The sequence below is a fragment of the Nestor notabilis genome, unplaced genomic scaffold (genome assembly GCF_000696875.1).
Source record: "Nestor notabilis isolate BGI_N333 unplaced genomic scaffold, ASM69687v1 scaffold5907, whole genome shotgun sequence".
Lineage (NCBI taxonomy): Eukaryota > Metazoa > Chordata > Aves > Psittaciformes > Psittacidae > Nestor > Nestor notabilis.
The window spans coordinates 52,776-75,289 of NW_009935964.1; the positions used below are offsets into that span (position 1 = coordinate 52,776).

At 40.6% G+C, this 22,514-nt stretch overlaps 1 protein-coding gene across 2 annotated transcripts in view; it reads left to right on the plus strand.

Annotated features, from left to right (window-relative positions):
- Positions 1 to 22,514, plus strand: part of MICAL2 (microtubule associated monooxygenase, calponin and LIM domain containing 2) — a 55,666-nt gene that overhangs the window by 28,198 nt on the left and 4,954 nt on the right. Inside the window, exons 9-22 of one of the 2 annotated variants that reach the window (XM_010018087.1) lie at positions 442 to 568; positions 744 to 834; positions 930 to 1,077; positions 3,239 to 3,438; positions 3,951 to 4,063; positions 8,322 to 8,393; positions 8,894 to 9,040; positions 10,139 to 10,243; positions 11,587 to 11,805; positions 12,046 to 12,147; positions 12,747 to 12,878; positions 18,637 to 18,687; positions 20,631 to 20,738; positions 21,174 to 21,269. In XM_010018087.1, coding sequence (XP_010016389.1) covers positions 442 to 568; positions 744 to 834; positions 930 to 1,077; positions 3,239 to 3,438; positions 3,951 to 4,063; positions 8,322 to 8,393; positions 8,894 to 9,040; positions 10,139 to 10,243; positions 11,587 to 11,805; positions 12,046 to 12,147; positions 12,747 to 12,878; positions 18,637 to 18,687; positions 20,631 to 20,738; positions 21,174 to 21,269 — 1,711 coding nt within the window. The remainder of the gene's footprint in view (positions 1 to 441; positions 569 to 743; positions 835 to 929; positions 1,078 to 3,238; positions 3,439 to 3,950; positions 4,064 to 8,321; positions 8,394 to 8,893; positions 9,041 to 10,138; positions 10,244 to 11,586; positions 11,806 to 12,045; positions 12,148 to 12,746; positions 12,879 to 18,636; positions 18,688 to 20,630; positions 20,739 to 21,173; positions 21,270 to 22,514) is intronic. The other variant, XM_010018088.1, reaches the window with a different exon arrangement.

A 22,514-nucleotide genomic window follows, 5' to 3' on the forward strand; every position in this document is an offset into this window, starting at 1 on the left:
TCGAACAGCATAATAAAAAGTCTGTGGTGGTTATAGGAATTGCAGAATGACAGGATTTAGTGCTGTTATGTGGTAAAGAAGTTACTCCTTGGGTGGATGTTAAAGCAAAACCAGATGACTGAATGATGTAACCTTTCATTTTACTTTTTTTTTTTTCCTTTTCCTCCCTCCTCTTCTTTTTCTTGCTCACTTCCTGCCTCAGGAAAATATGGGCATAAGTTCTGAGAGTCTGTCTTTTTGTTGTCCTTTTTCTGCCTGGCATCCTTCTGCTGTTCTGCTGAGCAGGGATAAGAAATGGGGTGGATGCATTATGCAGTTAGTGCATAATGCTTGTCCTGGCAGAATCAAAATAAGGTGCAGGTAGCTGCAAAAAATAAATACACTTCATGTATTAAATATTTATTTTAACCAATATCTCCTGCATCTTTTTTTCCCTGCAAGAGAGAGCATTTATCGACTCTTGCCTCAGACTACCCCTGAAAATATTAACAAGAACTTTGACCAGTATACCATTGATCCTGGAACAAGGTACCCAAATTTGAACTCAAGCTGTGTTCGGCCTCACCAGGTTAGTACTTAAAAGCTTGCTTGTGAAATCAGGGCTGCAAATAGTGCATAAACAAAATCTTCAGGATACTCCTTAATTTAGAACCAACTGTTGATAAAGTTTTCTTTCTAGGATAACTCTTGTTTTTCTCTCCAAGCAATTCTCACATTATGCTGCTAATTGCTTTTACTTGTAGGTGAGGCAGTTGTATGTTACCAATGAGTTACAACAATGTCCTCTTGAAAGAGTGAGTTCCATTAGAAGATCAGTGAATCTCTCAAGACACGGTATGTGACATCTCATGTTTCCTGCAGCTTAGTATTTAGAGCATTCTGAGCATACAAAAACTGATCAAAACATTTGCTCTCCACTCTAACTGCAGAGTCAGATACTCGACCTAACAAGCTTTTGACCTGGTGTCAGAAGCAGACAGAAGGGTACCGTAATGTTAACGTCACAGACCTGACTACCTCCTGGAAAAGTGGCCTTGCGCTGTGTGCTATTATCCATCGCTTCAGACCTGACCTCATGTAAGTGGCATCTGTAGATCTTGTTGAGTGTAGGTATGTTAAGCATTTACCGAAGTATAGAGTAAAACCAATGAGAACAACACTGATACTCCACAGTCCCCTTCTATTTCTGATCTTTGCAAGGAGATTCATGCCGCTGCCAGGTTAGGGGATGGAGAGGGTGGGGTAGTTCTTGCTTTGTTTTTTCTGTATGCCTTTATACACCATTTAAAATGAAGTATATATGCTTTCAAAGAGCTAGGAAGGCTTTGAACCTTACGATTTATGATCATGTTTGTCACATGGCTATTTAAAACAAAAATCGCAGTGCTTGGAGAATGTGAGAGTTGCATTCCCAGGTCCCTGGAGACAGCTTTTTAGGGTATGTGTAAAACTACGACGTCACTGTCATGAGTTACAGAAATAACCTGGGTGAGCCTTAAATGAGCCATCCTCAGTGTGTTGCAGTGGTTGCTGTGACAGTCATGTAGGGAAATGGTGGGCCATGTTGGCACACAGGAGATGGTGGGTTTGCACAACACTTTGTCCAGAAGAGCATGCTTCCCTTGCACGTGGGCTGTGCAACAGGGGCTGGCCCTTGCAAATTAACTGCTTTAGGGATTGAATGTAAGCCAGCATTCCCCTTTTGACAGTGTTTCTGGGGTCCTAATCCTATAATACATACATTCTTATGTATGAATATTTTGTAAGGTTCCTCGGTTAGATACCATGGGGTCAGTGTTTAATAGGTGTCAGGAAATGGTAATTGCTGGCGCTGTGTTATTGGGCCTGCCTCCTGCAGTCTTTGGTGGGGTGACTCTTCTGTCCTCTTGCCAGTCTCCAAAATGCAGTGGATGCATTCTCTTGTCTACCTACACAAACTTAGGAGTCACAAATGAATTACTGTCAGCCTCGCTTTATTGGGATAAATGAAAGATATGATTGAGCTCTTTTATGAGGTGTGGTAAGTTGGAAAAAACAGGAATGATATCAAGGGTGCTTGTTTGTACAGCTTTGCCAGAGGAAGAGCTAGGATTTTAAGAAAAAGATTTTTTGGGTTTGGTTTGTTTTCTCCCTTGAATTAGTTTAAAAAAAAAAAGAAAAATTATTTATGGATGGTTTTGTGGAGAGGAGAGTGTAGAAAGCAAAGTAATCTCTTCTGTCTGTGGAAAGCATGTCTCTTAAGCCCTGCTCTCTCGAGAAAGTTGATAGATTTCCTGAGCTAATGGACCTCCTGCTGTTTAATTAACATTGTGTTCGGATATTGTTGACTTTTTTACCAAGTGGGACTGCTGAAGGACTTGGCCAGATGAAAGCTGGGCAGGCAGGAGAGGCACCTGCCTGTGGGCTGCAGGCAGGGCTGGGGTGGAGGGCTGCCTGCAGCCCCCTGGCTCCAGGAATAGGCAGTTTGTGTGGGGAGAGAGAGAAGTTCTTTGGGGATTCAAAACCTCGCATTCCTTAGGAGGAGAAAGAAACTACCCTGCCCAGAGCTTTGTAATTTATTCACATGTTTATTTTAATCATGAATTTTGGAAGCTGTTCAAGAGGTCAGAGTCTTAGAATAGGTCCCATAGAAAATGGATTAGAGAATGGATAACGCAGTTCCAGATGTGTGGTGTACTTATTTAGTGTGCTGCTAAATTCAGTTATGACATGGACAGGAGGTCCTCAGTTGAACTGTGTGTGGAACACCTTAAAAAGAAAGGTAGTGCCCGTGCATATGTGTGTGTACACACGTAACGTGTTTGTTTCATAAAACACTAGCCTAAATTTACTACTCTTGACTTTGATGATTTACAGAACTAATCAAAACTAAAAAGTCAATGCTAGCAGGTGAACTCTGTAGTAGTACAGCTGTACTTGGAGAAGAAAAAGGTTTCTTAGCACTTCTGAGGAGGAATTGCATTTCTTCATACATAAAATAATCCTTTTTCACGGGACTACATCAAAATCCATTTCAGTGAAATAGCTTCTAAATTACGTTTTTGGAAAGCCAGGATTTGTAATAACAGGATTTCTTACCTTTGGCATTGTGTAGACTCTGTTGCTTTGACCCCCTGAAATGCCTGTGTGCTCATTCATGGTGCTGTTCTGCACCTCTCCAATGGACGAGGCAGCAGTGCATGTTTCTGTAGGAAATCCGAGAGGAACCTGCCACTAATACCAGTGTGTTGCCCCACAGTGACTTTGATGCTCTGAACGAAGAGGACGTTGTCAAAAACAACCAGCTGGCATTCGATGTTGCTGAGCAGGAGTTTGGGATCCCCCCTGTGACCACGGGCAAGGAGGTGGGGTCAGCTGGGGAGCCTGACAAGCTCAGCATGGTCATGTACCTCTCCAAGTTCTATGAACTGTTCAGGGGCACACCTCTACGGGCAGTAGGTAAGCCAAACCCAGGCTGCTCCTAATTCTTGCAAGTTTAGGGAGCGGAAGCACTTCATCCAGGCTGCTTATGAGCACTGCTCTTGAGCCAAGAGTCCTTTCCCAGCTGAGCTGTTTTGGCACGCAAGAGTGCCTGCTTCTGTCTACAATAGTTACCTTGTGCTTTAAAAAGGAAAGGGGGGGCGGGGAGGGGAAACTTGATTGAAGACCAAGGTTTTGTGAGTCCTTGGTGGTTTCAGAAAACAGGAGCAGCTGGATAACTGCTGCTCAACATCATGAAGTTCATGTGTCAGGTCGTTAGAGTGATTCTCTGGTAAGGATGACTGCATACAGCATGTCCGTTCCTGGGTGTTTCTCTTCCTTTTTTAGGAAGTCGCCCTATATTGTATGTTTTTATTTTATTGGCTTTGGTTTCTTGTATATAATTGCTAGCAGCACTCCAGTGGAAAATTCTGGCTTAGACAAAGTATTTAAATCTGAGTAAATATCCTAAGCAGTTGTTTTTTGAACAGACGCTGGTGACAAGCAAAATGGAGAACATAATGACCTTTGTTCAGCAAAACCATCCAACTTCATCTTTAATAATTATATCAATTTAACGTTTCCAAGAAAACGAGTACCGAAGGTAAGTCATAAAGGAAGAATTGCCCTATGAACCTTTCTCTGTTAAGAAGATGAAAATAAACTGCCAGGCTTAGAAATAAGGGGTTTATATGTATCCTGGACCTGTAGAAAGAGATTTTTGAGCACATTAAAGAAGTAAAATAAGATTTCACGGTAAACAAAGCTAACACACACATGCATACTCAATTCTTACGATGTTTGTAAGGATAAAACTGAAGCATTTGTCAGTGTCAAATTGCTGAAGCATTAATAATAGTCGCAGTTAAGCGTTCTCTGTAAATGCAAGATTTCAAATCACAGTGAGAATTTGGGTGTACTTGGGGAGAATTCATAACTATTATCCATGAAAATCTTCTTCAGTGAAGGTAAAAATAAGAGGAGAAGGATGTTTTATTTGGTGTGTTTATAAGTTAACATTTTCAACTTGAAATATTTGAGATCTTGGCTCTGTTATGCATATTGGTTTTTATGTTTTATTTTTGGAAAATTGATTTTCAAAGTATGTTTCTAGGAGATTTTGTGCAATGCTAGATGCTAAGGATTTTTTTATTTTGGGGGGCTTTGGGTTTGAGTTTTTGGGTTTTTGAGACAAGAAAGCTGGAATTTTTCTGTGTTATTCCTACCTTTAAGAAAAATACTACTGTAGTTCTGTATTCCTAGAGTTAAATCTGCAGCCATAATATTCTCTATCAGTTCAAATAATCAGTGGTATCCTAGAAGGCTTATTGATTGGGAGTCAGTGCTGTTTTTTCACAAAGGTGTGTTTTGAACAGCTGTGGATGCTGTCATGGTTCTGGAGGGAAGCTTTCAAACCCTTTTAGATGTATAAAGCCTGCAACGGTAACAAACAGTGGGCAGGCTGACTAGCATGACTCTGAGATGATGCTTTCTTACTCATATCCATATATTCTTCTCTTGGTTGCTTATTAGTGAAAACTTTTTATGTCCCTTTATAAAACATATCCATGCCTATACATGTTGTGATTCAAGACTCTAGGGCCTTGAAAGGTAATGAAGACCTGAGTTAATACTGTGTGGCATAGGACTGTGCAGTAAGAGTATTGTGTTTCTGAATGGATTAAAACTTCAAAAGTTTTCTATGATTTAATTTATAAGTTACTCTAATGAAATTATTCAGTAATAAACTGTTTCACCTCCTGCCTATTCATTAACCTGGTCCTCTTCTGAAGGGAGACCTTGAGGAGGGGCTGTGCTTTCACAGCCAAGCCTACCTTCGTTTTAATTCAATTTACATGGGGAGTGTCTGCAGAGCCTGGCTCAGAGGCAGCAGTGTCTCCAGTCCAACCGCTGCAGATTAACCAGCACAAGTTGGACAGCAGCATGTACTCCACCAAAATCAACTTCTGTATTTTCTGAAACAAAGCTTAATGCAAAACTGTTCCAGGCTTTGAGTTTCCTGGGCTAGCCAGAAACTCTGTATTTACTGCTGTAATTCTCCAGCCCTTTCTTTGTTGTTTGGTTTTTTCTTTCTTTTCTTCTTTTAAACAGACCTCCTTCATGCTTAACTGTATTGCTTCATTTACACCTATGCAGAGACTCTTAAGTTTTGCCTTCAAAAGTACACATTTCCTAATTCTTTTGCAATTCAGCATCCTTCATGAAAGTTCAGGTGTATATGTATGTACTGCATTTCTCAGTATTTTAATGTATTGCTTTTTAAATTTGTTGCTAACTTACCTTCTCAGTTTTCATGTTTGTTTGGGTTTTAGCTGAAGAATTGCTACAGAATTTCCAGCAATTTCCTAGATTGACTTATGTCTCAAATATTTTCTATCTAGAAACATGTTTTTGAAACCTGTGGACAGTCAGTTGCACAGTAACCTCATGTATCCTTGTTAGGAAATAACTTTTCCCTGCCACCCACATACACACAAAACTGAGTGACATGTTTACCAGCTAACCAACCAGTGGGTAATCAAATAGGCAAAATAAACATTGCTTTTTATTATGGGTGACTTCAGAAGAAAAACCTTCATCATGACCACAATGTTGTTGGTTTTCCCTGTGTTATTTGCAGAAGTAAATAGACTTCTGGTAGTGGAGAGAGCTTTCCATTACTAAGCTGTGCAGCCCTCTGCCTAACCTCCCGTCATGAAATAAGCCTTCTGTCATAACAGGAGGTATAGTTCTTGGCACTGCATGAAAGCATGAGGTTATTTGCTTGACGGGCCCCTCTGGTTTCACACTGCAGGGGCTTATTTGAAATGAGAAGTGAAGGCAGTGTTTTCCAAATCAGCTTGGGGAGTGGGAATGTGAAGCCCTTATTTTGTATAGGGCTTTGCAGCCCTGTCATGGCTGGGGTGTGAAACTAAGCAAGGAACACAGTACTCGGGTTAGAACAGAGACTTGTGAGTGCCAGAACCATCTGAAACTAGTTGGGAAATGCAGCTCCTTGGAAAGCAACTGCTTGAGTTAAGAGCAGAACCATCTGAAACTAGTTGGGACATGAAGCTCCTTGGAAAGCAACTGCTTGAGTTAAGAGTTTGGCTTCAGATTTATGTCTCTTCCCTCTGCAAAAAGTGCCGCTGAGCATTATCCAGGTATTACTGTAGGAGAGCACTCTCATATCACAGAGTCAGAAACCAGCCAGGATAACAGTGTTGCTTACAAAACTTTCCATACCATCTAGTTTGTCCTTTTATTTGGCTGGAAGAGGGATCCTTATCTGGGTGCAGGTTGTGAGAGACCGGGAAATATGGTCCTGGAGCTGGTGTGGCTATGGCTGCTCTAGCAGGGTGTGCTGGGCTGGATAATGTTTTCCATTCTCCTGCAGAGTGTCGGCAGGGCTGGAGAGGAACTGAGATTTCCTGTGCTCCAGACTAATAAATTAATGGAGATGTTTACACAATAAAGGGCACAGTCCTTTTTCTTGCAGTTTTGCTAGGCAATTAAATTGCTTTGTCTTTCATTTCTTTGTAAAATATGTTAATTAAAGTCCTTTGTGTAAGATTTTTGAAAGGCATCATCTTGTTTGCTCCATTCACTTAGGCAAATTCTGCTTTTATGTGGTACAGATTATTATGCAGACTACATTGTGTTATTATGTTGTTCAATCTTCCTTGGTAGACTACCTGCTATAGGTAGTGTAAAGCTAGGTTACTGAGAGCTGGTGCTTGAAAGACAATGTACCAAAGCAATCAAAATACTGTCATCTGATTCTTTTGGTGTTTGCCCAGAAGTTGTTTGGGATTACTTCTATTCACTGCATAATGATTTATTACAAACACTGTATATATAAAAAGGAAGCCTGAATTCTTTGATCTCTCTTTATTCTTTTTTCTTTTTTTTTTTAATTGGCTGAGCAATCACTAAGTTACAGCATGGGCAAATGCAAATAAGTGGAATGTAGTTTATTGTTCATAAAGTATAACCCAACACGACATCTATCAGACCAAAACCAAAATCCCCATTGTACCAAATCTTCAAGACTGGAATTAATAAGTACTGTTACAAATTTTTAAACATTGACTATTTTGCAAGTTCATCCAGACTGAGTATGAAGTACTATTTATTATTTATTGTGTAATCACTGATTCAGTAAAGTAATTAAACATGTGCATAGCTTGAGCACAAAACAGGCTATTTGGTTGCTTAAGGATTGTAATGTAAAGCCATAGTCAGGGAGATGAACCTTACAAGGGAGACAGACTTTAAGGCAGACAATAATTGCTTCCCAAAAAGAGAGATGTCTGCACTATGACCACATGATCTGCGTGCAGATACCTGATTGAAAGATGTGAAAGAGTGAGGGGTTTCTGGATTTTGCTACTCACCTGGATATCAGTGTAGTCTAGACTAAAATTCACAGAATAAGTGATGCTGTAATGCTTTTTCCTTCAAGGATGTGTCAGTGCTTTATGAATCATAAACTCTTCAGCACTGAAAGAGGAAAAGACAAGGACCAGCAATGTAGGGCCTGTGTCCAACAGAGTATACAAGCATGTGTTTTCACCCAGCAGAGTCCAGTGAGAGTTCCCAGTCAGGGGTTACAGGGTAGCTTTGACATATGTGATCACTGCCATGAGGGCCACCAGCCTCCTCATGTGAGGGTCTAAGGCAGCACACCAGTGCCGTGAGGACCCCCGCATGCTGGCACTGCTCACCTGGGTTTGCCTTGTTGAACACAGGCTAGACCACACTGCCTGGTTATGAAAGTTAATATCCTGGGAGGAACTGGGTGGGTAAATCTGGAAACTGCTGCAGTAATCCATAAACTTGTTTTGGCTTTACCATTTCAGGTTGAAGGGAAAACAGAAGAACATGAGTCTAATAAAAGACGTCGAAAAGGTCTTTTTGGTGTCTTCGAGGAGGTTGGTGTCCAGTAGTGTTCAGCCAGCTCCTTGATGAGCATCAGAGCTGAGGAAGCAGTGGGGGTTGGGGGGCTGGTGCTTGGCCTCTTTTGTGCTTAGCAGGAAAAAAAAAGCCAGCCTCTCTCCTTGAAACCTGGAATTTACCGTGACTCAAACCATCGTGCACTAAAGAAGAGTTGAATTTATTTAAATCATTTGTGAGGGAGGAGGGCATTACCTAAATTGCACTAGTTTTCTTTCCAACCCAAGAATGATTAGGGTATTGGCGACTGTTTTATCATTAGCACCAATTAATGTTCCTTTCTACTGTACTCTGGGACGAAAGAGAATGGTGGGGTTTTTTTGGTGACTTCCACATGCTAAACAGTGTCATCTTTAAAATATTATATAGATGTATTTCCTTTCACACTTTGCTGAGAAGGATGCTACATCTCTCTTTTTCTCTCTCCATGAGCGTTGTAGGTAAACTCGGGAAAAACACAGTTTGTGTTTCCTTGCAGGCTTCAGGCTTTTCAAGACAAGGGACAGATGGGAAAGAACAGAGTGATGGCAGAGAAGGAACAAACCAGAATAAAGTTAAATCAATGGCAACTCAACTGCTGGCAAAGTTTGAAGAGAATGCTCCAAATACAATTTGTCGGAGGCAGGTACGTCATAGATGAATGTAAAAGTAACCTCTGAAATTAAACTGTAGTCACTCCTTGTGAACGTGAAGCTATATACTTTATGCAAATTAAAGGTATTCCTTTCAATACTTAACAAACAAATCTGACAAACATAGATTGACTAATTCATATTAACATAATAATATATGTTTTAATAACAAAGTGTAGTGGAATTGCAGTGTCTAGAAATCTCTTGTAAATGAGTCTGTAGAATTTTTGCTTTGTGTGGAAGTCACAGCTGACTGCATATGGTATTGCAGAAGGACTTACATTTTCCCTATATTCTATGACTAAAGGACACTACACATCCAGTGGAATCTTTCTTTGTGGACAATTTAGAAAGCACAGAAGGGAATCTAATCTTTTGTAAGATGTGTCTGGCTGCCATTTCCATTTGTAAAGTAGACATAATGGAATATATTTGTACATCCAATGGCATTTTCATGGCTTAAAAGTAATCCCACGCTGTCAAGGTAGGGATCATTAAGCTCAAAGTCGCGCTTTACTTAGTGAGGTGGTTTGAGTCAGCTTGAGTTTGGATCGGTCACACAAAATATTTGAAGGAAGGATGAACAAGGTGTTGAGGTTCCACAAAGGGAAGTGGTTTTCTAAATTCTTTGTGCTTGTATCTGTTTTTTTCTTTTACATATTTAAGTCCTCCAGAAGTACAGGCTTTATAGATGTCAAGTGACTTCCACAGTGTGTGAACTGCTGTTGTTTGCCCTCCACCTGGCTACTTGTCAATGGCCTGAGCATTCTGCATGCAGTATGTGTGCAGAGGTTTGCTTGGCCATGTTGAAGGAGGCCTTGATGCTTTTTTTACCTTTTGATCATAAGCTTTCTTAAAGAATATTTGATGCACTGAATTTTAAGTATATCTTTGGTGGTAGAAGGGGTTAATAAAATGGGTCAGTGACAAAAATCTACAAAGCATGTTATTCAGCTCCATAGTAATGTCTCTTTAAAACTAGCTTTTATTTCTTTCTGCCTCAAAAGACCTTTGAATCCTATTTACTGTCTTCCTTTTTTTTTTTTTCCCCTCTCTACTCTGTCATTATGATTTTAAAAACGCTTTACAAGGAGCTAATAGATAGACCAGCCCTGCTCTCTTCTGACCCTCCTGTTAATCCTCGCTTTGCTAAGCCTAAGGATTCAAGTCTTCTTCCTCCTCAACCAAAAAGGCAGGTAGGAACTCATTGCGGTAAAAAAACAATCCTAAAAACACAGGTGTTGATTTCTGCATTGTCACATCTAGAATCCAAACTGTATAAATATAATTGCATAGCTACATTTAGCCTGTAAGAAAACTACAGCAGTATCTGAAGATTTGTCTGTGCAGGTACTCAATGTTTTGGGCTATTGTAAAGATAAGGCAAAGGGAGTTTTCCATCCCAAGAAACCTGGCAAAAATATCTGAGATAAAAGTCTGAGCACTGAAAAGCTGATACTGATGCTCAGAGTTTTTTATTTCTTTAAGTACAACTTGTGATAAGAATTTCTGCCGAAAGCTCTTTTGCAGCATCATATACATGGGGGAACATTTTTGAATACGTTGTCTGAATTTTTCTCTTAATACTTCCAATGAAAGCAGTCTTATATCAAATAGTAATGACATTCACTTTACAATAGAATTTTAAAGGGAAGCAAATACTGTATAGGGGTATTGCAAGAGTAGTCTGCAGTGAAATGGGATCTGCATTGCATGTGGAAATCTGCAGATGAGCTTGATGAAAAATGCAGATTCATAAATCAGTTGAGAATTGCTGTTTCAAAGGCAGGTCTGCTATTCTGAGGCATCAGAAGCACACTGCAAGCTGACTGGCATTAGGTTTTTAAATTTTAATTCTGAGAAATCTGGAAAGTTTATGTATTTAATTGAATTGGACAGATAGGATGAAGTAGAAAACTGTCATGAAAAGGAAGGTAAAACTGAATTTGATAAAGCTGAACTAGTTCAAATGTGTTATTTACTTCAAAAGCTATTCTATATGAAGATTCAAATTCAGAGACCTATTCTGAACTCCTCAATGAACTCCTTAAAATTATTTAAATCGTAAATACATTATAGCTTGACTCGGGTTAGACTAGATCTAAAATTATGCCAAGAACTACTGTTGATACTCTTACAAGTTGATTGTTAAGTTTAGTTTCAGGCAGATGTAATGCTTAAAAAAAAAAAAACAAACAACCCAAAAAAAACCCCCAAACCAAAACCCTTGCTGAAAACCCCAGAAGGAGACATAGTGTCGAGGTCTTCTGCACTGATGCTAACTGGGGTTATTCGTAAAAACTGGCGCAAACCTAGAAAAGGATGTCAAGACCTGTGTAAGTTGTGCAGGACTGATTTATTTCAGTGCATGGATGCAAACATCAGAGTTGCAGTAGATAGTATGCAAAGAGTGATGTGAGAACGTTTTATTTCTAGTTATGTGCATGACTGTGCTGCGCTTTCGGAAGCATCCTTAAAAGCTGCATATACTGCATGGTAGTGCAGAAAGCAGATTTTTTTCACTTCAAGTGTTTCCCAGTTTCAGGTGGTAGCTAGGAGTGAACACGAGGTCAGGGAACCCAAACAGTCTTTAAATGGTTCTGATCATATGGCCAGGAGAGCAAAGACTGTACAAAAAACAGATACCCAGCCCAGTCTGTCAGAAACCTCTGAAAGTCTCGCATCTGCCTGTTCTGCTGCGTTTGTACTTTCTGGAGTGCTTGAGCGCCTTCAGCACCTGGAGGAAAAAATGAAACAGGTGACAAGCAATTTCTTTTCCTTTCTCTCTCTTGCCTGCATATGTTAATCTGTATACTGTATTGCCCCTAGATGTGCTGGCTTTTTCTCTGTTGACTATAGGTTATATTAAGACGATAAAAAGTCTTTACACAAACTTGATATATTCTTACGATGTATGTGACATTAACAGAACTTTCTTTCTCTCTCTCTCTCTTTCTCTCTTTTTTTCTTGGCATTCCTTCCCTGGCTCTTATTGCAGAAAAGAGCTCAGACTATAGCAAATAGGGAATTCCATAAAAAGAACATTAAAGAGAAAGCAGCACATCTTGCCTCAATGTTTGGATACATGGAGTTTCCAAAGGTGAATATTAGGTTTTGCACCTGGAAAAGTGCTGAGTTAGAAGACATACAAGAATTCATGGGGGGAAAAATTTCACTAGTTTTGTTTCTAACTTCCCTTTCATCTTGGGTGGATCTGAAAAGTAATGTGGATTCCACTGTAACTGGCAAAAAGCTGTGTATTATTGCATAATTTGGGGCAAAACACAATTTAGATCGTAGATCTGGTCAGAGTACTTTAGCGTGAGAGAAATGTTAGAATAAACCATGTCTTGTGCTTAAGTATGCACTGCTAGCTCACTGTTTCTAATGAACTTGTGAGCAGTAGCTCTTAGTGGAATCTGGCATTTCTTACATTTTGTTATGCTTTCTCCCAGTACTATCTTACCTTACTGCCCACTGTAAATATTTTTATAAGAAAACTGAGTACAATAATACAATTTGCCATGAAGGTTTTACCTTGATAATTTCCATGGCTCCTCACTGTGCAGAAACAGAGAAAAAAGCAGAATTGTAGTTATTATCCTCTTATTTTTTTCATGCATGACTGTGAAATTACTCTCTTAACCTGTGCTGATGTCACTGTCTCTTGGATAACTCTCCTATTTCTGCTTTACACAGAATAAACTACCTACTAAAGACTTATCCCATTCTCAGCCCCCAACTCCCTCTTGCCCTCCACCTCATGATTCAGCTGCTGCCTCTTCTCCATCATCTGTCGATTCAGCTTCCCCTGCTGTTCCTTCTAGACAGGTACTCTATTAACAGCTTTTTCCTGTTAAATCCAAACGTGTTGCTAAAGCTGCTTGAGAAATGGCTTGGATGGAAGGTGCTGCCAACAGATCTGTTGTATAGGTTATATTTTACATTGGAATAAAATTTTATTCACTATTGTTAATTCTGCATGTTTGTAGGAGGAAAGTCATTGTTAAAAATAGTTCAGGTATAAAGCTGAAGAACAAAAGCAAATAGCTAATAAAATTTTTACTTTAGTTCTGAAGATTTTGCATTGCTGCTTATCTTACCTGTTCTGTTGTTGGGTAGTACCGCAGACATGCCTAGCAGAGAAAGAGCTTCACATTGTATAGCTAACTGGATGTTATGGGATCAGTTAGATGTTCCCAGGTGGCATTTGTGGGGTTTTTTTGGTAAGAATATCTGTCTGGACTGAAGGGGGGGAACCTGCACAATAATGTTGATTTTAACTAGAGCACATGTCTTGAAATTGTATGAGCACTTTTAGATACAGACCAATTTTATTGCTTTGTTTGTTTACTTGTACTTAAAACTTGTTCCTCCACATTATTTGCTAGAATACAGTTTTTTATATCAGCAAACTGTTACAGAGGAAACACACATACTCTGAATGAAAGTGATCAGAAAACACTTGAATCAGATATTCGGCTCTTACTATTTATGCTGATGTTAGAAGGGGCTGTGCTTTTATCTGTGGAAGTTAGGATGACGCTGGCTTCTAACTCCTTTTGTTTTAGAAGGATTTTAATTGAAGAAAGTTTCTTTTTCAGCTTTTCAGGGCAGGTATAGGCCTGGGTTCCCAGTATTGATATAGGGTGGTTATGGAAATGAAGGTGGAAACATCATTTTTTCTAGGAATATTGAAGGCAATTGCTGTGACTCAGTGCAGGTGCTGCTGGAGCTGGTGGCTCTGCTGCCTGACACATGAAAGAAGTGCTATTCAGCAAAATCGGGTGCTGTCTTCATTTACTGTGAGGAGGAGCAAAGCATTCTGCCTGCTTTTGTTGTATTTAAATAACACTAGTTTTATGAAGTACTCATGAGTATTGCCCAACTTCAGGTAAGCCATGGGTAAAGGTAATTTCCCATCTGGTGGGAAGGATTATTTAGTGGAATGGTCTAGGTATTTTTAGGTTATTTTGCACCGTATTGTTAGTGCTGGTTGGAAATTGGGCTCACAGCCTCAGCAGTAACCAAGCAGCTAGGTACTGAGCTGACTTGCAGTTTGCAAAGCCAAGTCCCTCAACTGAGATGGATCTGTGTTGAAAAGACTCCCTCTCATTCTTCAGGAAAATATAGGCTACGCAGCCCTTCAAGGACACTGCGGGCCCAGCAGGTGCCTTGCTGCAGTAATCCCCTAATTCCCTTCAGCTTCAAAGTAAATCCTTTGCCTGGATTTACCTCTTACTTTCTATGACCTAGGAGGTGCAGCATGTGATGGGTTTTAAGCTAAGTAATGGTTTCCAAAATAGAGGGGCCTGTTGCTCATTTTATTTGGAGAACCATTGTGACACCGCAATGAGAATAAAGAAAAAACCTCAAACTATACGAACAACCCTTTAACATATGAGAACTAAGCTCTTAATCACACGGAAACTCTGTGAGCCATAATTTTACTGGGTTTTAAAGTTTTTTTTCATAGAAAGCATTTGGCCTGAGCAATCATTTTTGGATGTTTTAATTCAACTGCATTTTATTTGAACTGCACTCACAGCCTTTTATTAGTTTGCCATTGTATTTAAATGATGTAGCAATAGTTTGTTACGACTTGTAAACTCAGCCTGACTGAAATCATCAATTGGAAAATGCTATCCATTCTACCAGTGCTCCAGAGGTGATGGCAGAATGCAGCACAGCTGCTGAGGCAAGAAAACCTTGTTCTGTCACCAGTACAGAAAATATACATTCATCTTATTTGGTAAATATTTGGCTGGTTAGGTAGGACTACATGTACTCTTTGGCAGATCTACAGGCGTGAACATCTTGATGCCTAGTACACTGCTCCATAGGGTTGTACAGGCTCAGGTCTTCTTGTACAATGTATGGATACGATACCCCTGAATAGTAAGTAGAAGGGTGCTGCGGGAGGCCTGCAGTCTGCAGCATGGATACCTTTTGGAGCCGGTTATGCCGATGTGCGCTTTACGAAGGTAAAGGGGACCTGCCCTGAGCACAGGGAATGGACTAAATGGTTCTTTGGACCTATGTCTAGGATCCTGACTTGCATTGGTGATGTGCTGTTGAGGCGTTAATGGATGTACAAGACTTCCGTTCTCCATACTGTTTATTCATGTGCTGTGAGGTTGGTTCAGTCCTGTGATACCCATTACTTTAGCTTTACCTCCCTTTGGCAACTTAATTTCTGTTTCTCTTCACGTTACACAAGCTGTGTTTCGGCTTACCTTTAGTTATTTCTCAAGCAAAAATTTTCCAGAAACAGGTTTCTTACTGCTCTTTTTACTGTAAGAGCACCAAATTTTCAGAGAACATCTGCTGAGCCTTGATTTCATAACAAGCAATCTGTCCGTGTCCTTTCATAGAATTCATGGTTAACTTGTTGTCCCTGGGTTTTGTCTTAAGATTGCACACTTTTTGGAACGTGAAAATTTTATCCTACCCTAAAACACTGGCTAAATTTGCAGCACTGTAAAATTGGATCACATTTCAGGTGTGCAGTGCACGTTTTCCAGTGCTAATGGTAATTTAACAGTATGTTTGGTTCTCTGCTCTGAGTATGCGCTGGTGATTGCCCGTGTTTGTGTTATCTTGAGGTTGGGGTTGTAGGACTCAGAAATTTTTCTTTCTGGTCCCTGTTCTGAGAGATACCACGAGGTAAGTCTAGACTTCAGTGTGAAAAAGGGCTTCGGGATTGGTAAGAACAATCTTGTTCAGCAGAACAAGCTCCCTCATGCCGCTCTCAGTGTTTTTGCTTTTTCCCAGCAGAAGAAAAGAAGATAATGGGAGTCTTCTCAGTTCTCTAAGATTTCATGAGAGATGACCTATAAATATCAGTGCCCTCCCATCCTTTAAGTAGTTAGTACTTTCACTTTAATTTCAAGTGAGTATGGAAATTGTTACCAGACATGACGATCCTTTACAACTGTTGAATTTTCATTAGAACAGTGTTAGTTATGATGCCATATTTATTGAAAATGATGGCTAAGAAATCATACTGTCTTATTACAGAAACCTGGTTTTAAGCCTCAGTCCTGAAAGGAGCACTTGAAAGGAAGGCTATGGAAGCATATTGTTTCTTCTGAAGGCATACAGTCATTACAATTTATTAAGAATTAACTTCTACATGAAAGTATATGTAAGTTGGCAGTAACAATCAAAGCTACCTTCTAGCTTTAATCAGCTGTCAAAATTCACATAGGTAGAGTTACGAATGAACAAATGTTATATTACAGGCTGGGCTTTGGTTATTCCTGTCTTCTGTTTAAAGTTGGATTGACCTTCAGAAAGCTATGTTCATCTGAGCTTTGCATGAGCGAATCCACACCATGTGTCATAAGTACTGTGAAGATGTTGCAATCAGCAGTCTTTGCTGCCTGTGGGGTTTGGACCAACTCTTCCCTTCAGTGAGGTGACTAATTAACAGCAGGGCTTGGGTCTTTCCCACACACAGTAACTTATTACTCAAGTTTTATTTATCTCAGAGGTAAAACATATGTAGCAGGTGGTACCAAAAGTAAATAAATAACCCTCAAAGCTGAATAAGACCAGGAAAATCATTAAGGATATGAAACAATGAAGGGGAAGCATTGTATGTTTTTGGAGGCAGAGAGTGTATTTCCTTTGGCTTATGAAAATACTACCAGGCATAGATGTTGGTTGGCTGTGATGTTACAAACAATAACACAGGGAAACACAGAAAGCAACTTTCCCTTCCCACATTAATAAGCACTCTGATCAACCTGCTGAAAAGCTTTGGTAATGTGCCATTGACAGGTCAGCAGTCAGCAAATCACACACACTTGGTGGATTTTTAAGTGTTTCCTTGGTTTTTTTTCTGAAATTTACTGTATAAGGTAACTGTAAGATTGCTTTCCAGCAAAGGGTTTAAAGCTAATGGTAGAAACCTGCTTGAGTTGTGAGCAGTAACCTGCTGTTTATTGATAGTGGCTCCAGTACTACAGGATTGCAGGCATGTGTGGGACTTCACGTACACCAGTAGCCTCAAGGGTAGTAAGTGCATGAGCAAAATATAAAACCTATTACACGTATAGTGAGTTTCTAGGGTACATAAGCAGCACCAGGCAGGCAGAGATCTGTGTGCTGTCAACCAAAGCTAAGCCGTGTAAGAGCTGACAGGTTACGAATGTGTGTAGATTTTGAGGTCAGACCCTCTCTGCTGCAACTGGAGTTTATTACACTTACATGATTACATGGGTGAGGATGTTACTGAAGTCCTTGTCCATAACCAGGGTGAATTTTAGAGAAGACAAGGTTGCTCAGTGGTTGTGCTCTTCTCATACTAGGGCAGAAGTCACTAGCCTTGTGGGCTAGACCCCATCCCTCCCATTCTCTGCAGGTTTCTTATGGTGGCAAGTGCTCATGAGATGGCCTGGTGGCTTCTCATCCTGCCTTGATGTTTCTGTTTTGTGATTGAATGGCTTTTGAATAGAACACAATAGAATATTTTGGTTGTAAGGAATGTACCATGAGCATCTAGTCCAACTGCCTAACCAGCTCTCTAGGAAGCCTGTTCCAGTGTTTGACCACTGTCTTGGTAAAGAAATGCTTCCGAACGTCCAGTCTGAACCTCCCCTGATGCAGCTTTGAAACATTCCTGTGCATCCTGTCACTGGATACTGGGAGAAGAGATCGGCGTGTCCCTCTCCACTTACCCTCCTCAGAAAGCTGTAGGAAGCGATGAGGTCACCCCTTAGCCTCTTTCTTTCCAAACTAGACAAGCCCACAGTCCTTAGCTGCTCCTTACAGGACATGCCTTCCAGTGCTTCCACCAGCTTTGTTGACCTCCTCTGGACACATTCAGGGACCTTCACATCCTTTTCTAATTGTGGGGCCCGGGGCTGCACACAGTACTCAAGGTGAGGCTGCACCAATGCTGAATACAGTGGGATAGTCCCCTCTTTTGAACTGGTGCTGGTGCTGTGTTCAGTGTGCTCCAGGATGGGGCTTACCCTCTTCGCTGCCACGGCACACTGCTGACTCGTATTGAGCCTGCTGCCAACCAGCGATCCCTGATCCCTTTCTTCAGGGCTGCTCTCCAGCCATCCCTCTCCCAGTTTACATTTGCACCTGGCGTTACTCCATCCTGAGAGTGGAACTCAGCATTTGGACTTAGTAAATTTTATCCCCTTAATCACTGCCCAATCTATCTAAGCCCCTCTGCACATCACCTGGATGGTGTGGGGCCGAGGCCGTAGAAAATCAGTCTCCTCTTGACTACCCACATACCTGATTCAGTAAGGAGAATCAGGAGAGATCTTTCCACAGTAATGTGTCCTTATTAAAGAGTTCGTATAAAGTGAGGGCTAATCAGTCCTCAAGTCCACTTGCTTCCTGCCCTTCCCTCTGGTGAGTAGCAACAACGTTTGTGTTGGTGGTGATTGCAGGAGACCAGAGTAGTCGGCAATCTTTTGGTTACTAGATTAGGTTGAAATCCCACTTGCTTTTACATGGGATGTGAATTCACATTCACTACAATAACATTTCCTTTTAATAACAGTTTTTTAAGCATGTACAAACGTGCAATTTTCTTGTTTTGACTGCTTTAATGTTGAGGTAGATGGCTCCAACGGGTGGAGAACAGAAATCAACCAACCTGATAAATTTCAAGGTGTAGTTCAGGCTCAAGGATACTTTTCCTGAAATTCAGCTACTTGCACTCTAGGCACAGCCTTATTGTTCAACTGATTGCTCCAGCATTTAACTAGTTCAAGGTAAACTTTCTGCTTCAGCTGACTTCAGAAGCTTTCTTTTGCCTGGGAGCTCCTAGGTAATAAGCTGTATGTGGCCTAAAAGTCACTCAGCATATTCTGAGGGGCAGAATTTGGGGAGGCAAATTTTGCCTTCTGTGATCTTAAACAATACAAAGGAACATAGTTTTCCTGTAGTAGCAAGTAGCACTTCTTGGCTAGTAATCTAGTGTGCCACTTGGGACAGCATTGTGGTATGTAATTCACAGTTTACTTTGCTGTTGTTACCTTGCAAGTTCTGCAGATATTGAAGAATATTTAAAAGTCTTTTTACAAAAAACAAAACCAACAGGACAGAAATTTGTTCCTCGAATGGCCTTTGTTGTCTTAACATGCATATGTTGTACCTACTTGGATATTAAGTTAATTATGGGATAACTCTCAAAAGATAAGGGAAGCTGTAAGGAGACGGACATACTCCCTTGGATAGTTTTTTATTAGCAAGAATATTTGTATCTGTCATAATTTTTGAAAACATGCCCACAATGCATCATAATTCTTTTTAAACTTGACAGGAAATATTTTAAAATTATTTTAAAGTATCACAAATACCACTGCATTTGTATTTTTCTCCTTTCTTCATGGTAGCTTTCTGATATTTTAAAACCTTTCCATTAGCGAGACTTGGTGTAGTGGCAGTAGAAATCACTTGTATCACTGACGAGTGTGAGACTTTAAAATTTGGGCTCTTTGGGAGGCAAATGCTGCACAATATACAAGACAGTGGATCCTCTAGGAAATAAAAGAAAATGTCGTGACTTGAGAAGCAGAGTTCCAGATCCCTGGCCTTACCAGAACTGCTCTTGCTGCCTTTGCTACCAGAAATGTTGTGGGATCGTATGTTGACTGTAAAACTAAAATCAAAGTCACTACAGCAAATTTGGTTTAGGGTGGAAAATATTTCTGTAGCTCTATGAAGTCTTCACGGTCTTTTTTTCCAGGAACAGAGAACTAGAGTACCTACCTGCCTGCCTGTCACACGCACCCCCCCACACCCCTTTCTACTTTTCCACTCCCCAGACATGTGTTTTGGCGAGGAAGCCTGGACCATGCAGTCAGTGGTCTGGTTGTGGTGCATTTGGAGCCGCAGCCTCAAGAACTGCAGTCTCCTCGCAGGCCTGTCTATTTGATAAATTTGGTTAGAAATAGCCTAACATTTGTGGCTGCTATAGTGTGATGAAGCAGATTAAAGGAGATGTCTTCCTTTCATGAACGTGGTTTCTCCAGTTTTCCCTGGCATTGAGTCAATGGGGAAGAGGGAGAATGGCTGCTTTGTGAGCATAAACAAAATGTTTGTGTGGGGGATTTCTACTACATTTTCATAGAATGTTTCCTGAAATGCCATGGTTTGTAGTCTGGTGATGTGAAGTTTAGTCCCCATTCCTGTTAAGAAATACAACAGCAAGGTTCCAAGAAGTCAAAGTGAACAGGGTTTGGTTTTTTCCATCTATTAGAACAGTCCAACCCTGATAGCCAGGCAGTAGCTCCCAGCTCAGCCTTTCACAAGCACGGTGGGAGGACTTGTGCTGTGGGAGTGTTTGCTCCCAGCAGCTGTTTCTCCATCATTTCCAGGGAGAAGGGTGTGGGCTGCATAGAAGCCTTCTGTGGCCACCAGCTGGACCATGCTCACAACAAATGAACATGCTTCTGCTCTGCTAGACTTTGGCTCTGCCCTTTCTCCTAGCCTCTCTTTATCGTTGTTTGCATGTTTTCAAATCATTCTTGTCCTTTTCTTGTTCAATTCTTTCTCAAGACAAACTAAAGCTCTTCCTTCTATTCTTCATCTTCTCCCTTTTCTGGTTAGATGACCGTAGGAAAGGTCTCATGTGCAATTGGAGCTGTGGCTGAAGTTCTTGTCAATCTGTATGTGAATGATCACAGACCCAAGCCACAGCTTAACCCCCTTGAACTGGTAAGGCCAAACCCATAAAGAAACAATAACTTGATTTAGAAGAGTGATGTTTCCAGAACTAACATCTTAACTTAAGATTCTGGCTGTGGAGCACTTCAAGCATTATGAAAGGCCTTAGTCTAACATTTATTAAGGAATCAAGTGCATGCTGGCAAAATATGTGGATGCGTGGATGTGCTGGAAATGTTGCTCACCATGTCTTCTTTTTATATTTTTATTACTTGTCTGTATGAATTAAAACTTCAGAAGGCTTTTATTAAACATAATTACTGGTATAATTAGTAACAGAAGACAATTATTAATCAGGGTGGCTTCTAAAGAAAGTTTTGTTACAGTATATGTTTATGCAGTTATTTTTAACACAAAAGCTGAATCACTGTGCCTCATTTTGGAGAGCTGTTTTTAAACTCTGACACTGTTCTGTGTTGAATTCAGAAGCAGTCTCTGGACAGAGCCACAGGTTCTTGCCCCATTCCTCATTCTCCATCTTCTGCCTCTACTGCTCAGAGCTGTCAGGTATTGGCAAGTGAAGTAAGGTGTTGTTTTGTGGTGATGACACTTACCTATTAGCCAGCACAAACTCAGTTGCTTCCACTTTATTGTAACTATCTGTTCTATTAACATTGTATCTTTAAAAACACATATATATGGGTTTATTTTCCCATTTGCATGGTTATTCATTTGGAAAGTTTCATGCTCTGAAATGATCCATCACAGCAAAATGGATTACTGATGGCAGATTTGGAATAAGGTCCTTAACTTCTAAGCACAAGACTGTGACAATAACAATTGTGACTTGAACTTAACATTCTGCAGTCGTTCCAAGGCTGCCTTTTGCTGGCAAATTAAAGACAAATTGTGTGGAGTGTCTGCTGCTGTCTGAATGTGCCTGGACACTGCCAAGCCTATACCTCTGTCCCAAGCACAGACCCTCTCCTGTGGCAGTGGGGATGGTGGAAGGGGAGGGAGATGGTGATGGCTGTGGTAGAGACAGGATGCTCATCTGTACTGACTTATAACTAATACAAAGTAACATCTTCAGACCTACCTCTAATAAGAAAAGGGAAGCCCAGTGGCATCTAATCCATTTTAATTTATTTTTCTATACCTTTTGCATGTATATGCAGAGAGGATGAGATTTGTGGCAATTAAAGGCTGATGATTGCCAGCCCAAATTCAACAAAAATTTTCACAATAGTTTCAAGTGGTAAATATGGATCATATTTTAAAGTCCAACGAGTTAAAAATATTCTGCATGTCTGTGGAAGGAGTAAAACTGAATTTTTTTAAATAAACCAAACCCCAGCTTGGGCTGTAGTCTTGGGAGGAACATGGCTGAGAGGGGAGGCATGTCTGCAGTGATGAAAACAGTTCAGATGCCAGCATTGAAGACTGTCAGGTTTTCTTCCTGAACCATAAAACACAAGCCTACATTTCCCTCCAGAGTTTGTATAAGCAAATGTGTATTTAAAGCTTCAGGATGTCTGTTTTCGTAGCTCTAACTGCATGTCTGTTATTCGAGGCTGGCGAGGTCTGCCTTTGCCCTCTTCGGAGAAGCACTGATGCCCTCAGAACGTGAGAAGCAAGTGCCTGAGCCAGCATGGTGCAGGGTGTTCAAGGAATATCTGGGGCTGATGCTGCTCTTGTACCTGAGTAAACACAAGATGTCAGGGAACTCCCAGAGGGAAGCTGGATGCAAGTCTAGCTGAAACCCACCCTGTAAAGTCCTTATGATGTCTGATTTATGACTTGCAGTGTAAACCTACAGAATTGTAG